Here is a 15,769-nt window from a genome sequence, read left to right as displayed (position 1 = left end):
AGCTACTTCACTTCAACCATTTGGTTCTTGAACCAACTGGCAAAATCCTAATCAATACACTTTAACAACACTATTACCACTTTGCATTAAACTGAACTTTGCTTTTTTTTATTCAAATTGTGTTCCTTCTTGTAAAATTTGTGTACAGTGTTTATGTTTTTCTCGTGAATGCTGCTTGTATGATGCTACGTGCCTGTGATGCTGCTGCAAGTAAGTTTTTCATTGCAGCTGTGCATACATGTACTTGTGCATATGGCAACAAACTCAACTTTGACTTTCCTTCATTGGACCATCAGGTAACGGCAGGCTCACAACTCCAGGTTCAATTTTATCACAATGAGTGACCTAACCCTCCTAGCTACACACCCTACCACAGCAGCATTCACAGATCTCACCAAATAATTGCAAAGAAACACACACACCGTGGATGCCATTATCACTGGGTGCCCTAGAACACATTACAACCACTGGACTTTGTAACCCATACAACTTCCTTTATACACATCAAAATCTGAACCATGGAATTATATCCCACTGGAATGAACATTACTCTTTGCCTGAACAAGTGGTTCTCCCTGAAAACAGGAGAAAGACTCTTCTAGTACAAAGACTTACCAGACTGGAAGAGAGTCCTATGTGGATTGGGATTGCATTCCTCCCTTGTAGTAATGAAAAGCCTGTCAATGTATACATGCTGATCTGCCAGTCACTCCTAAAAGCATTGTTCACTCATTATCATGCTCTCCTTTTTGCCTTCATAATAGCAGAGTCATGAAAATAACTATCCACCTAGCACCCTCCCCTGTGCGCAAGGAGTACTGCAGAAAGTAGACTACTGCACCTCTGCTTATGGCAACACCAAGTAACAAATCAAATGCTGGCTGCTCCATTTTCCTCCCACATCTCAAAAATGTTTCAGTTGGTAGGTGAATTGACCACTGCAAACTGCCCCTAGTGCATAGGCAAGTGGGTAGATTCTGGAGGGAGTTGATGAGAATGTGGAGAGAATAAAAAAACATGGGATTAATGTAGATAGGTGATTGATGGTTAGCGTGGCCGGTAGGCCAAGGACCTGTTTCTGTGCTGTCTCTGTTTACATAAAGAAATAATGGCATTGAAAGTTGAGAAGGATAAACAGAACAGAGGTCAATAGAAGGTGCTGTGCTGGTCAGTTCACGTTCACACTCTAGGATTCAGAAGAAGAACTATGTTGGGTAAATGTGCAAGGTTGATGCTAATGCATATGGATTTGCTTGGTGGTCTGACCTGCAAGGGAGGTCAACACGAATGGAAGAGTCTCCTTCTCAAATCTCTTGTGACTTTGCTAAAAGCCCTAAGAACATTATAAATCAGTCAAGAAATGGTGGACATCCACATGCTAGCTGTAGTTACACACCCATGATGCAGCATTTGATAGGTGGAGGCCAACTAGAGTCTGCATAAAACATCAGAAAACTGCCGCTATAAAAAGGTTTGCTTCATGTAATTCAGGAGCTGTTTACTGCCTGGTAGGTGAAGATAGCTGCCATCGTGGGTTTGCAACTGACTGTTAGCACATATCTCAAGATGGCGATGGCAATTGTTTGCCCTAGCTTCCACCAAATTGCAAGATGATTGTAATATACATGAATAGGAAGAAAATATTGTCAAGCTTCTTACTACTGAAATCAAAACAGATTTTTGTAATTTGAATGAAGTGAACACAAATTTGGAAGAAATTCCAGTGGCAATAAATGACGAATAAAGAATTGATCAAAAGCACCAAAGTATAGAAATCTATATAATAAAAAATAAAAAACAGCTGGAGGTTTGTAATATAGTGGGGGATAGACCTGGTAACAGAAAACAATAAATGAGTTAATCAGAGAAAGGTATTTCAGAATTGAGAGTAGAAGTGATACCCATCACAGAGGACAGACATCACATGAATCTGCCATCAACTACTGAGGGAAAAAGAAATTTTTTTTTAAAGATATACATGTCTAGTGTAATATGAGAACAGCATTGACATCAATTTAAAGTACTCTGACTGGAGTGGTCCTTTTGAGTGAAATCCATTGCATTGGAGACAATTTACACTGAATCAGAATTAACTTACTCAATTTACTTAACAGTTACTAATGCTACTTTACCTTTCAGCAATCTTTCCTATTGCACCATTCACCACTTCGATTAACCCATCTGATTGAGACCAATTTAGACTGAGAGCTTTATAAACAGCATTTGACTGGTAGGGATAAGCAGCCTCCGTGAGGCTTATATGTGGTTTGCTGACAATATAGAAATCTGGGAGCTTTGATGTCAGTGAATCATCTATACGCTGTTTAATTGCAACCTCCACACCTCGTGTGTCTAAACAGTTTGCATCACCTGGAAGAATAAAATATGATTTTACAAACACTGTGGGGTGAAAACAAATAACTATTAAATTTGTTACGCAGGGTATAACATACAGCGAAGAGTTAACACAAACTAAGGAGGAAATCACTGGTAAGACTTTCAGTAGGTTTGTTTTGGCTACAACAACTTTATTTTCTGACTTGCCAACAGCTACAGGGGCAGTGAATAAGAAACATTTCCCCGTGTGGGATTCAGAGATCTATTTTTGCAAGTCACAAACATGTCATTTTGCTTGTACCAAAACAAAAATCACATTCTATTCAAAAGGTTAAGCCATCACATTCCTAAGATTTATTCAGCAGCACAGTTCTACAAGTAGAGATCATTCTACTTTAAAAACATTTAATAATTGCAGTCAGTTTTGTTTACTTGCTGTGGATTACAAAACCGATCCACCTCAGAGCTTTTTTTAATCCACATAGCTGATATTTTTCATTACTAAATTTTAGCTAACTAGGAAAATATGGATATTTCATGGTCTCAGGACATCCTAAAATGATTTGCACCCAGTTAAGCAAATTTGAAATATACTTACAGCATGACACAGTAAACACACCAGCTATTTTCCCACAAAACAAAACACACTGCCATATGATAATGACCAAATGTTCTGTGTTTGGTAATTTTGGGTGAGGGATAGATATATTTGTTTGCATGTGGAGAAGAATTTTTGTATATCTCCAAAATAGCACAATAGGAAATTATATTCACCAGATAGGGCTACGTCATACTGTATGACTTATCCTGAAGATAGCATTTCCTACAGTACTTCACTACTACACTGAAACTGTACTCGGGTCTTTGGGTTGTGATTTGACACAATAACTTTTTCCACTCAGATGCAAAAGTGCCACCACTGAGCAGAGGCTGACACAATCTATCACACTCTATCGCATTAACAACTCTGCTAAACTGCCCCACACTTAGTGAGAACCTGCTCCATTCCCTCAGAGGGGTTACGGCTGGTAAATCCACACTGCTGTGCTACAAGTGATTCTACCTGCTGATCCTGTTACCAACAAGTAAAACAATACCACTGTGTTTGTCAATGGAAGAATACGTGACTTGGTTAGACAGACACAAGACAATTTTCCCAGTCCCTTGGCTTTGTGTTTTTGATTAATTTAGGCCAATATCAGAAAAAGATTCCCTGGCATGCCAAATTTCAGGTGCTTAAACTTGCATGTTCTACTGGTTTCAATGAAGTCTACATTCTATCAGCACAATCAGTGCTAGAAATTTTCCTGAACTTGAGCAAAATCTTTTAATGGTGTTGCTATATTTTAAGCAGATCCTCGCCAATCCTACCCCGAGCTCTGCTCTATTTTGATACAAATCCACATTCAATCTTGTGATATAGTTCACCCATCTAATTTAACACCATTTGGTTTTAAAGATCCAATACTAAATATTATGTTGATGTCTAAAGTTTGTGATACTACTATCTGCCAGTGAAGAATTGTATAAAGTGGGCGGTAAAGCTTTTGGAAAGAATTGATGGTTGGATGAACAAATGGCAGTTATAGTCATGATACACAATAGAACAAAAGATGGATACAATGGATGAAATTTTGCAACATTGCTTAAGAAACCAGGCATTTTATTGTGCAATAACATCATGATTAAGGAACAGATTAAGAAGATCAAAGATCTTAAAAAAAACAATATTGATATAAGTTCATAATCATAGCATTATACAGCACAGCAAGTGGCCCTTATGCCCAGCAAGTCCACACTGGCCCTTAAGCCCACTGCGTCTAGATAAAGGGTCTCGACCCAAAATGTCGACTGTCCAATTCCCTCCATAGATACTGCCAGACCTGCTGAGTTCCTCCAGTGCCTTTTGCATTGCTCCAGATTCCAACATCTGCAGTCTCCTGTGGCTCCACACTATCAAACACACCTTGACACTAATTCTACATGAAACCCATTTTATTCTCTACATATTTTAATCAATTCCCCCCAGATTCTACTACTAACCTACACACACTAGGGGCAACTTATAGTGGGCAATTAACCTACCAATTTGCACGTCTTTGAAAGATGAGAAGAAACCAGAGTATGTGGGGGAAATCCACACAAAGGAAAAAAAACACAAAATCCACACAGCACTGGGGATCAGGACTGAACCCAGGCCCCTAGAACTGTGAGGCAGCAACTCTATTAGTTGTGCCACCATGCAACCTCACATTTCATTCATATTAAGATTTACCCGAAACAGACATAAATTGAGGAAAATATGCATTAAATGATCAGAAAACCCAGTTTTTCTTGTGTTGTTCACATTTTCCCAGTGTACCAAATACCCAAGTTGCAAAACAACAGAGCACTACTTGACTTTATTGACCCCAGTTGAGGTGTGACTAAAAGATACAATTTACAATACTCAATGATATAGTAATTGTAAGTAATGGCCTCAGTTGCGAAGCTGGCCTATAAAATATTAATCCTCTTTCAAAGCATTTAAAAGTCTAGAGACACAAGAGACTGCAGATGCTGTAATCTGGAACAAAAAATAAACCACTAGGAGGAACTCAGGGGGTCGAGCAGCATCTGTGGAAGAAAGGGGACTGCTGACATTTCAGGTTGAGACCCTGCATCAGGAGAGGGTAGGGGGGAGACAGCCAGTATAAAAAGTGAGAGGAACAGGTGAGGATAACTGATATTAACTGATAATCTGACGACCTTTGGATTTTGGGTCTGCTAGACTTGCAGGAGAAACATCCAACAGTCCAGAAAAATCTGCTTCTCCAACATATTTTTTATTTCATTTTTTTTTACATGTTATTAGTATATTAGATTTCCCAGTGAACCCACCAAGTTTAAAGGGAATAGAAAACTGAGCCTTGGCAAGTTTAAAAGGGACCACAGGAAACAGAACCCTGCAAATTTCAGATTGTAAATTTTGGCTTAAATAAATGTTTCAGCTTATCAAAGAAACTAAAATATACAAGCACTCCAGGTCCCAGCTCGTGGTCTGGACCCCCAGTGTTTCAAACCCTGGCTACAATTCCAGTAATATACAGCTGATCTCGAGGATGTGGATAGAAAATCCATCGATAAACGAGAATTTACGCACTTACAAGCAAGTCACATGTTGAATCATTGGGATTTTAAAATAAGTGGACAATGGATTACTAGAGTTTTACTGTATAAACCAAAGCAAGGAACAGACTTGGCCTGATAGTCTGACCTGAGACCTGGAGCTAGTTTAACTCTTGGGCCTCATTAACATAATTCAGGAATAACATCTGCCCTAAAACAACAGAAAACTGCAAGCCCAGTGAGCATCAGCAGTTCAGTGCAGAAGGTACTACTGCTGGGGACCCACAGGAATGGAAAATGGCAACATTTCTAACAGGTTGAAAATTTAAAAAGGATACATTAGCTATGCATAATACACACAGTAAAAATAAGCACAGTTTAGCAGAGTATCAATTTCCTATGGATTGAAACATGAAACTTACCAATAAGAATGCTGCTAATATAAATGGGTTCAATGAAGTGACTAAGTAATGCTCCTTGAATTCCAAGAACCTCCCAACGAGTAAGCTTGTCACTGGCAGACATGCTACACATCCTAGTACCAGTTACTTCAGAACTGCAATGACTAATTGAGTACACTTTTCCATCCAAAATAACATGAAGTTCCATTTCTTTGTTTGTATGGTATGTAGATATTGAATGAGGAGCTAAATGCCTGTTTAAAATAAAAACACAGCACATTTCTTTTACAAGTAAAAATAATTCAAATAACGTGAAAACAGGCAAGTCAGCAAGCATAAAGGAAAAAGATTGTTTACAGTCAAATTGTTAACCTATGTAAAATAATAACTGGATAAATAAAGCAAGTCTCACAGGGCTGAGATGGAGAAAGAAAGGCGGCCATATTTTTCAGTCATTGGCAAGGATTGCAGCAGCAGGAACTTCTGAAAACTGGTGGGAGGAATTGTGAGGTCCCAAATACCAAAAAGGTCTGCCATGTTGTAACAAGATCACATGCTCCCAAAGCAAGCCCAGTACACCAGAAAGAAAAACAGGTAGCCGCCTTAGTCGATTCTTCCCTCCTGACCAATTTCTGATTTAGCTGGAACTATCAATTATTAAAACAATCTTGCTTAGAAGCTCATTCACACGGTGACTTTATGTTTCTTGTGTGAACAGTGTAGTGAGGCCATTCTCCACAATTCCCAAAGCATTCAAATCTGTACACATGAACATTTGGTCTGTGGTTTACACATAAATAACATCAATAATATGAAAGGTTCATTGCTATCATTCTGTATCTACCTTGTTAAACTCTGTAAGAATTTTCTATGTTTCAATAAGGTCATCACTCATTTTTCCCAAACTCGAGAGAACAGGTTTAATCTGCTTAGCATCTCCTCCCCTGACAAACTGGCCTACCTCATTGATTTCCTGCACTCCCTTCCCACTTCTCAGTTTCTACACTCTTTAAATGCACCTAGTTCTGTTGTCCGGTTCTTTCTTCCCACATGCTCCTTAAACTTACTGGGGCCATGTTTCCCATACTCCCTTAAAACTTAGGGTTCCCTGGAAATTTTATTATTCTACCATGTAACACTTAAAGAAAATGTGAATTCAATATTTGATGGCGCATTAACAGAATAACATCCATTAGTCTGGAAAAATTTGCTAGTCCAGCACCACCAAGTCCCAACAGTGCCAGGTTAAAAGAGAGTTTTACTGTGTGACCACATTTTCTAAGCATCATAATAATGAGTTTACCACCAATCTCAGCAAGAAGGAAGTTTTGTTCCAATCCATACCCCAGTCCCGTGCCCCTGCAGCAGTCACCTCCATTCATGACAAGCTGAAAAATATGGTGCAGTACCAGTACCTGGGCAGTGCAATAAAACTCATAATTCGCTACCCAACTATACGGAAATCCCGATGGTTCAGCATCCAGCTCACCAGGTAACATTTACCATGTTCTCTGGCCACGTGCCAAGGCCCTAGCTCCTGCTAAACTCAACTGGTTCTGTTGGCCATATGTCCTTGAAACTTACTGGAATGCAAATTAAAGATGTGTATTAGATGCTATCTGATAATCCAGAAAATCTGCAGGTCTGGCACCAACATCCCAAGCATGCTGGGTTAAAAGTTTTACTGTGTCACTAATGATGGTACCTTGGCGAAGGAAAATGCCTCCAGGATCAATTACATTTGCACATAACTGGATAGTCAGTCATCCCAACACAAATGCTAATCTAGGTTAAATAACTGAGCTCTATCAGCTATTTTGTTTTAACTTTGGATATCCGTCATTATATATACTGCCAGCACAGGGTGACCACCCATCCTTTGTGTTTCAGTTAGCCCCAACCTGCAAGGCCCCAATCCCAGTCCTGAGTTGAATAACACCAGAAAACATTTGTCCTGGATTCCTTTTTATCCAGGCTCTCGCTTGACTTGTTTAAAAAAGTCCTCAATTGGGACAACTCTCTACAAAACTGAAGATCTACAATGAAGTGGTCTTAACATCTTCCTTTACAGTTCTGAAATAAAGTGGAAGATTACACAGCTTCTGTAACAGATCTTGTCTGGTGAAGGCAGAAGAATGAGGCCATTTATACAAATGCTTCAAAGACAACCTGAACAATAGTTTTTAGATAGGTCAGCAGAATGCCACAGATCTTGGACAAATGGCTCAGGACAGATCACACTGGCTGTCTGTGACAAGATTAACACTCAATGGTTTCTAAACAAGGTTGACAGAACCGCCCCTGGGCTCTCAGAAAAGTAATACAGAAATGCAGCATCAAATATGTAGACCTCCAATAGTTAAAGCTTGGTTGAGTCATATGCAAAACCATAGATGAATTTTGTAACATATAATTAGCAATTATTTCATGCCTAAAAAGCTAATCTATATATAGATGGAAGATTTGTACATCAAATGGAATTTGTTATAGACTTCAAGCAAATTAAAATTATAACCAGTTTTGCAAATGCATATTATTAAATCAACCTCCGTACAGGTGACCCCTGTGTTACAGCCGTTCAGTTTATGGAAGATCACTCATATGGAATTCACACATCACCACCCGAAAATTTGAGATACGGAATAAATTTCGCTCTCATGGAATTTATGTGAAGTACATAAATCAACACAAAATCTATTTTTAAACTCGAGTTTCTTGACGCATGCGCAGAAGACGGGGTTTTGTGCAATGGAAAATAGAGATATGGACAGTTTTTTTTAAGGAACACAACTGCTGCCCACCCATCCCCAGTAATATGGTAAACCCCTGGAAATTGAGTGGATAGAGTTTGAAGTATTCAATATGCTTTACAGAAGTTACTTTTTTAAGCATGCACATACAGTACAGCCAACAATTTACAGTTTAAAAATAAGTTGAGACTTTGGAAAAACTCAACTGAGTTAGTATTTGGTGTACTGCACAATCCTCAACCAAAAATGCATACAAATGTGAAAAATACTTCATCTGTTTGAAACTATTTCATATACAACCTCTGAAGATTATATTAATTTGATATATCCATTACCATGGCTACTTACAGCTGTTTAATCTGAGCAGCGCCTTTTGGCAGTTGATTCAAATAAAGGTGGAAGTTTATACCATCCTTAACAGTGAGAACTTTTCTTCCAGAGTCAATGCAAAAAATGGATTGGCTCATCACATCAGGATTTTTGTTGTAGAACATAAGGAGATGTCTGTAGAGATACCTAGAAAAATTACAAGGATGTATGAAACAGTGACTCTCCTCATTATCTTTCACACGTAATTGGTCTATGCTTGGACTCCACATAAGAAAATATTTAAAAGTGAAACGTGTCATTAAAAACCATGTGAAATGGTGTCTTAAGTACATATTTTAAAAAAAAGTATATTGGATGTGAACAGGGTAGGTTAAGTTATAGATACTTACTATAGGAAATCCAACATAAACAACTATATGCCCACATAATATAAATAGATGAGCCCTCCTTTAAAGTAATAGTTCGTTTTGTTGCAAATGTCACGAACCAGCAACAAAAGAAACACACTGAGCATGATTTAGTGTTAAAAACTATTTTATTAATCACTACTTATGATAATACGTAAAATAAAAGTAAAAATGTTAGTATGTTAGAATTCAAAAAAAATGTTAAACCTTGAACGTTAACCCCAAAACTAAACTCGTCGTGTGTGTGTGTGTGACAAAGTCCAAAACTCCCAGTTCCGGAATGGTTCTTAAAGTTCAGTTCCGCAAGCCATAAGGTGAAACATGAGCAAGGGCTTCTTCAACAACCACCGTTGTCTGAAGATAAGATGTAGATGTAGAAAAACATAGAGAGAGTACATACGAAATCCAAATGTTCCACGATGGAACCCAAACGACACTTCAGTGTTTACTCGGTAGTGACTTCCTCACCCCGAAAGCATCTGAACCGTGGTCGTCCACACACAAATACCTGTTTCCTTCTACAGGTCAGCAACAAAGTGAACTCCACCGGATTACTTCCAACTTCCATACATGGATTTCAGTGGCAAACACAGTTATTGTTTCTCATCCATCGATAGAGAAAACAAGCAGGCTGGTGTCTCCCTCCCTTCTCTCTCTCTCTCCCCTTCTTCTTCTTCTTCTTCTTCTTCTTCTTCTTCTTCTAACTTGTTCAACAACGTCATTACGTCCTTTATCTTCTATTGACGTAAGCACGCCCCACACACACATACACACACACTCTCTATCTTAAAGGGACTTTCACTGAGTCCGTAACACAAAGTACTTACTAAAATTTACCATTTGCATTCACGGGTTTAAAGACGACACTTATATACCTGGCAAAAGGTACTTAAGACAGCCCTGAAAAGTGAATAATTCCTTTCTGTTCTATTAATAGCTTCCTGATACATTGCTATGAGCTGATTAGAGGAGACAGGGTAAAGTAATAGGCCTCTTGATCCATGAAATCTGCTCTGCCATTCTACAAGATCATCACTCCACTTTCCCTCCTGATCCCCATATATCTTGATTCCCAAGTGCCCAAAAATTCATCACTATATTGTATCAGCACAAAAATATGACCCACTATACTCCTCTGGAATAAAGAATTCCATAGGTTAACAAGCAATTTTTCATCTTAATTCTAAATATTTGGCCTCTTTTCTTAAGATTACAACCCACCAGTTTTAGATTCTCCAGCTGAGCAAAACATTGAACACCTGCTCTGCCAAGCTTAAATAATGTTTCACTAATTCAAATTTTGAGAATATGGATACACTCCATTCAATTTCTTCCAACGAGAAAGCCCTCTCAAAATATTCCACCAGAAAGGAGATCCATTCCAAAGATGGTATTAAAGAGAAGACTTTATATAATAATGCAAAGAATTGTGGGAGAGCAGAAGATTGGGTCAAAAGGATAATAATAAAAAGGTTAATCAAAAGGGAGAAAATTGAATGAGGGTAAACTAGCAAAAATATAAAAGAGACTGTTGGAGCTTTTACATATGTATAGACAGGGAAAGAGAAACAAAAGTAATCATCCTTCCTTTAGTTGAGACAGAAAAAGGGAAATGGTAGAGATGTTATATGAATATATTTTATCCATCTTCACAATTGAAGACACTAAAACATATTGAGTAGTGGGAAACAATTACAATAATTTAAAAGTTAAAACAAAACTCCATTCATCTTCCTCTGATAACTAATTTCTCCCCAGTTATTTAAATGAAGATGATTTAAACTGGCAAAAGGTTTAGAAGGCAGCCTTTGCACTTGAGAGCTAGGAACCCACTGGAAGTTTGTACTACCCATTTGGTCTTGCAGAATGTGCTAGTACAACCACAGCATAACGCCAATCCAGATTTCCATGGGGATAACCAGTTAAGTACCTATACATGCAGGACACATCTGCCCTATTATCGCAAAGGTAAAATGCATTAGATAATCCTATGAGCCCAAAGGCTGACAACTCACCTGAACCTGATAGCTCGCGTCCTAGGTTACTAAAGAAAATGGCTGTAAAAATAGTGGATGCACAGGATGTGATTGCTATAAATTACCTAATTTCTGGAAAGGTCTGGCAGTTTGGAAAAATGCAAATGTTACATTGTTATTTGAGAAAGGAGAGTTGGGAGGGAAGTATCGGTCAATTCAACTAACATCTGCCATAAGGAAGCAGGGCAAAATGTATTTTTTCAGGTTGACTGTAACGAGTTGAGTGCCACAGGGATCAGAGCTGGGGTCTCAGCTATTTACAACTAGGACTAATGACATAGTGAAAGTGAATGAGTAATTTGGATCCAGATCTGCAAAGAATGAAGGGAAAATAAGCCATAATGGAATACAGACAGGTTAAATGATTGTGCAAAACAAAAATGACACATGGTTCATATCATTACCGAGTGTCTGCAAGATGTTTAAGGAGCCAGGGTGAACAGCAAGAGGCTGTGGTCCATATCAATACCAACGACACAGACAGAAGCAAGGATGAGATTCCGCAGGCAGATATAAAGTAAAGGGACAACCAAAGCCAAAACTGACCTCCCTAAATGACAGAAGAGACAGCAAAGTGGCAGATGTTAGGATCACAATGTAACTAGGAGCCACCTTGAATGTTTACAGCTCAAGTGAAAAAGCAAATGCAGGCATAGACTGAACAGAAGAGTAGACATTAAAAAGGAACCCAAGTATCTTCAAATGTCCACAGGTACCAAGATGAGGGGTGGGAGCCAAGTAGAGACCAAAATGGGGACCGACTTGTTGAAAGAGAGGGCATAGCTGAGATAATAAAATGAGTAATCTATATCGGTCTCTATCAAGGAAAAAGATGCTATCACAATCAAAGAGAAGATTGTACATTTAACAAATATTTTAAAATATATTGATAAAAAATATACAAGTTTTCAATATGATGAATCCTATGTTGTTGAGAGAAGCAAGGATAAGAATTGTGGAGCTAATAACCACGGTTTTACAATTATCCTAAGATACAGGGAATAGTCTCAGAGGATGGGAGTGTATCAAATCTTACACACTTAATCAAAAAAAGGTCAATTTAACCTTAGTGGTTAGGAGAGTTAAGAATCAATAATCTGGGGGAAAAAATGTCACCTGAGCATATGGATGCTATCTATCAAGGATCTGTAAAAGGCAAATTGCATTTAACTAACTGGATTGAGTTTTTAGTGAGTTGTTAGAGAGGTTGTTGAGGATGGTGGATGTAGTATATGAAAACTTCCAAAAAGGCATTTGATAAATTGCCAAACAATTAGCTTAAAAGGCAAGGTTGAAGCCTTCAGATAGGAAGAAAGGAACAGTGACAGCATGGATAATAAACTGACTTGACAAAAGCAAGCATCAATATTCATTCCACAAGCCATTCAAAAACCACTTTGTTCTGTTTGCTAAGTTAAAACTGTGCCTGTAAACTTGAACATTTCATAGCACTCCTGACTGATCTCCCAACTTTCACTCTCAGTAAACCTCAGCAAAGTTCTGTTGCCCATATCCAAATCTGTACCAAGCATCAATACCATTTATCCATCAGTCCTGAGCTTGCCAAGTGTCATTGGTAAAAAGTCTCAAAATTTAAAATATTATTTTCAAATCCATACATGAACCTCCCAATTACTACAACTTAACAAGGCTTACAAACCTTTTAGATATCTGTGCCACTTCAATTCTGGTCTGTCACTTGTCCTTGATTTTATTGATCCATCACTGGTCAACAACTATCCAGATTCTACACTCTGATTCACCAACCACTTCATGATTTTGACCAAGCTTTTAGTCACCTGCCATAATATCACTTTATAGGGCTAGTATCAAAGCCATGGGAATTTTTATTACATTAAAAGGTGCTATATAAATGGAAGTCATTATTCTTGCATCACTACATTGTACACGTATATTGAAAAGCAACTATAGGTGCATTCTCTTCCCACAATCTTTCTTTTTACTTGTTATCATTATTTTTACACTTGTCAAAACTCTACTGCATGTAATCACTCAGAATTGAATACGCAAGTGTTCATGCACTAATTATTCAAAATAATTCCTTAAAATTATTGATAAATAAAAGCATTATTTTGTCAAAACAAAGGAAACATTTCCTTTTAAGAGATGATTGAAACAAATTTACTGCCAAAAAAGTATTTGTTTTTGAAGTATGTTTACAGTTGTGATATAGGAAACAAAGCAGCCAACATTAAGATCTGAAGAAGGGTCTTCAGTTTGCACTGTTAACTTGGCTTCTCTTTCCATAGATGCTGCCTGACCTGCTGAGTGTTTCCAGTACCCAACTTAAGGTCTTACAAGCAAGAAATGATCAGAGCACTTGTTTTTGTGACACTGAGTAAAGAATAAATATTGGCCTGGATACCCATGGAGAACTCCCTGTTATAGAATCAAAAGTTGTACAGCATCGAAACAGGCCATTTGGCCCAACACATCTATGCTGAACTTCATGCTTATCTATACCAATCCCACTTGCCTGCATTAAATTCCATGTAACTCTATGCTCTGCTCACTCAAGTACCTGTCAAGAAGCCTCCTAGAAGTTGCTAATGTTTCTGCCCCCATCAGCTCATTCCAGACACCAACCACTGTGTGTGTGAAAAATTTACCCTTCAGATCTCCTTTAAACCTCCTCCCTTGCATCTTAAACCTATGCCTTCTAGTTATAGACAGCCCTACCATGGAAAAACTGACACCGGCCATCTACATTATCCATGCCTCTCATAATTCCATATACCTTTCATGTTACTTCTCAGCTTCCTTCACTCCAAGGAAAACAGACCTAGCCTATCCAATTACTTCTGACAACTCAAATACTCCAATCTAGGCAACATTCTTGTGAATCTTATCTGCACCCTCTCTATCTTAGTCACCTCCTTCCTATAGTGTGGCAACTAGAACTTCCTCACAACCCTGTTTATCTGTGTTCCCATTTTCAGGGAACTATGTACTTGTACCCCAAGGTTTCGCTGTTCAATAACACTCCCAAGGGCCCTGTCATTTACTTGATGTCCTGCCTTGGTTGAACTTGCCAAAATACATCACTTCGCACTTGTTGGAGTTAAATTCCATCAGCCATTACCTTGCCCACTTTCCCAGTTGATCTATATCATGTTGTAACCTTATGCAATCTTCTTCACTATCCACTATACCACCAATTTAGGTGCCAACTGCAAACTTGTTAATCATGCCAGCTACACTCTCATCCAGATTATCGTCATATATGACAAACAACAGATTATTTTATTTAAAAATAGCACCAAGAGATTGTTTTTTTAAGTCAAGCTGAGAAGAACAATAGGAACTTGACGTCTTATCTGAAAAACGGTATCTTCAGTAGTGCTGCACTTGATGTCAGCAATCATACTGCATAGCAATGCCTGGATTATTTATATAGAAAAAGTTTATCCTTCTAGTCTTATGTCAATGTCATCTGAGATGTGAAACTCACAATTTATTGTATCTATCACAGGAAGCAGAGCTTCATCTTTATCTTCTGTATTATTTCTAATTCAATAAATGCTTGCAGCCTTATACCTCTAATAATGGATTTACAATTTTGTATTCTTTACCTCAATAGTGAGCGTCTTGCAGTGACTACAGCATGGGAATCATGAACGATTCGACCTTCAGAACATAAGGGATCATTACAGTTCCTCTCTCCTGTTCCAATTGCGATAACTTCATAAGGCTGTCCATCTAAATTTAAAAGTTGATTAAATAAAATTCTCAGTAAAATCAGCAGCAAATAACATAGCATAAAAAACAGGCTATTAGGCCCTTTATTTATTATTGTGATTGAGGTTTGTTGCTATGAATAGCCTCCTATCCCTTTTTGTCTTTTAATCCCTTTCAAGAGTCCTTCACCCATTAATTTGGCATGGGATTGATTGGCTAAATTGCTAATCAATTACTCCACATTACCATGGAAATGCTCACATCAACCAATCACCTCAAATTTCCCTGCCAAAACCACTTTCTATCTCTGTCAACCTTTTAATTTTTGGCTGCTGCCCCTATTCTCACTCTCTTCTCCTTGATTCTCCAACACATCTCTTCATGCTGGACCTCTTTCCCCACCCTCCAATAATTCTGTAGTAGGGAATAGTGAAATGGCTCTATAGCACTGTAGTAGAAAAGAGGGATGATCATGTAGCCGAGATATAAAGGGGGACTCTGCAGGGTTGGTACCAAAGTCTGGAACCAGTTCAAGCGAATCTGCCTAACAATTCCATAACCTCCAGGACGGAAGCTTGCCATTGTATATACAAGGTAAAGACGGAACTGCACACAGCTCACGTAGCACACGAGGCGCTCAAGCTTGACAGCTCACGTAGCACAAAGGCACTGAAGCTTGACACCGCAAAAGGCTTGCCTCA

The 15,769-nt window shown here is 38.3% G+C and overlaps 1 protein-coding gene across 1 annotated transcript in view; it reads right to left on the bottom strand.

Annotated features, from left to right (window-relative positions):
• The window catches only part of adad1 (adenosine deaminase domain containing 1 (testis-specific)), a 51,537-nt gene that overhangs the window by 8,931 nt on the left and 26,837 nt on the right, over positions 1-15,769 (bottom strand). The window contains exons 7-10 of the mRNA XM_052045098.1: positions 14,963-15,089; positions 8,945-9,112; positions 5,868-6,100; positions 2,133-2,370 (exon numbers count right to left, since the gene is read on the bottom strand). Of these exons, the coding sequence (XP_051901058.1) occupies positions 2,133-2,370; positions 5,868-6,100; positions 8,945-9,112; positions 14,963-15,089 (766 nt within the window). The remainder of the gene's footprint in view (positions 1-2,132; positions 2,371-5,867; positions 6,101-8,944; positions 9,113-14,962; positions 15,090-15,769) is intronic.

Source organism: Pristis pectinata, chromosome 2 (genome assembly GCF_009764475.1).
Source record: "Pristis pectinata isolate sPriPec2 chromosome 2, sPriPec2.1.pri, whole genome shotgun sequence".
Lineage (NCBI taxonomy): Eukaryota > Metazoa > Chordata > Chondrichthyes > Rhinopristiformes > Pristidae > Pristis > Pristis pectinata.
The sequence above is the reverse complement of the archived record's forward strand: the minus strand, read 5'-3'. Positions and strand labels throughout refer to the sequence as shown.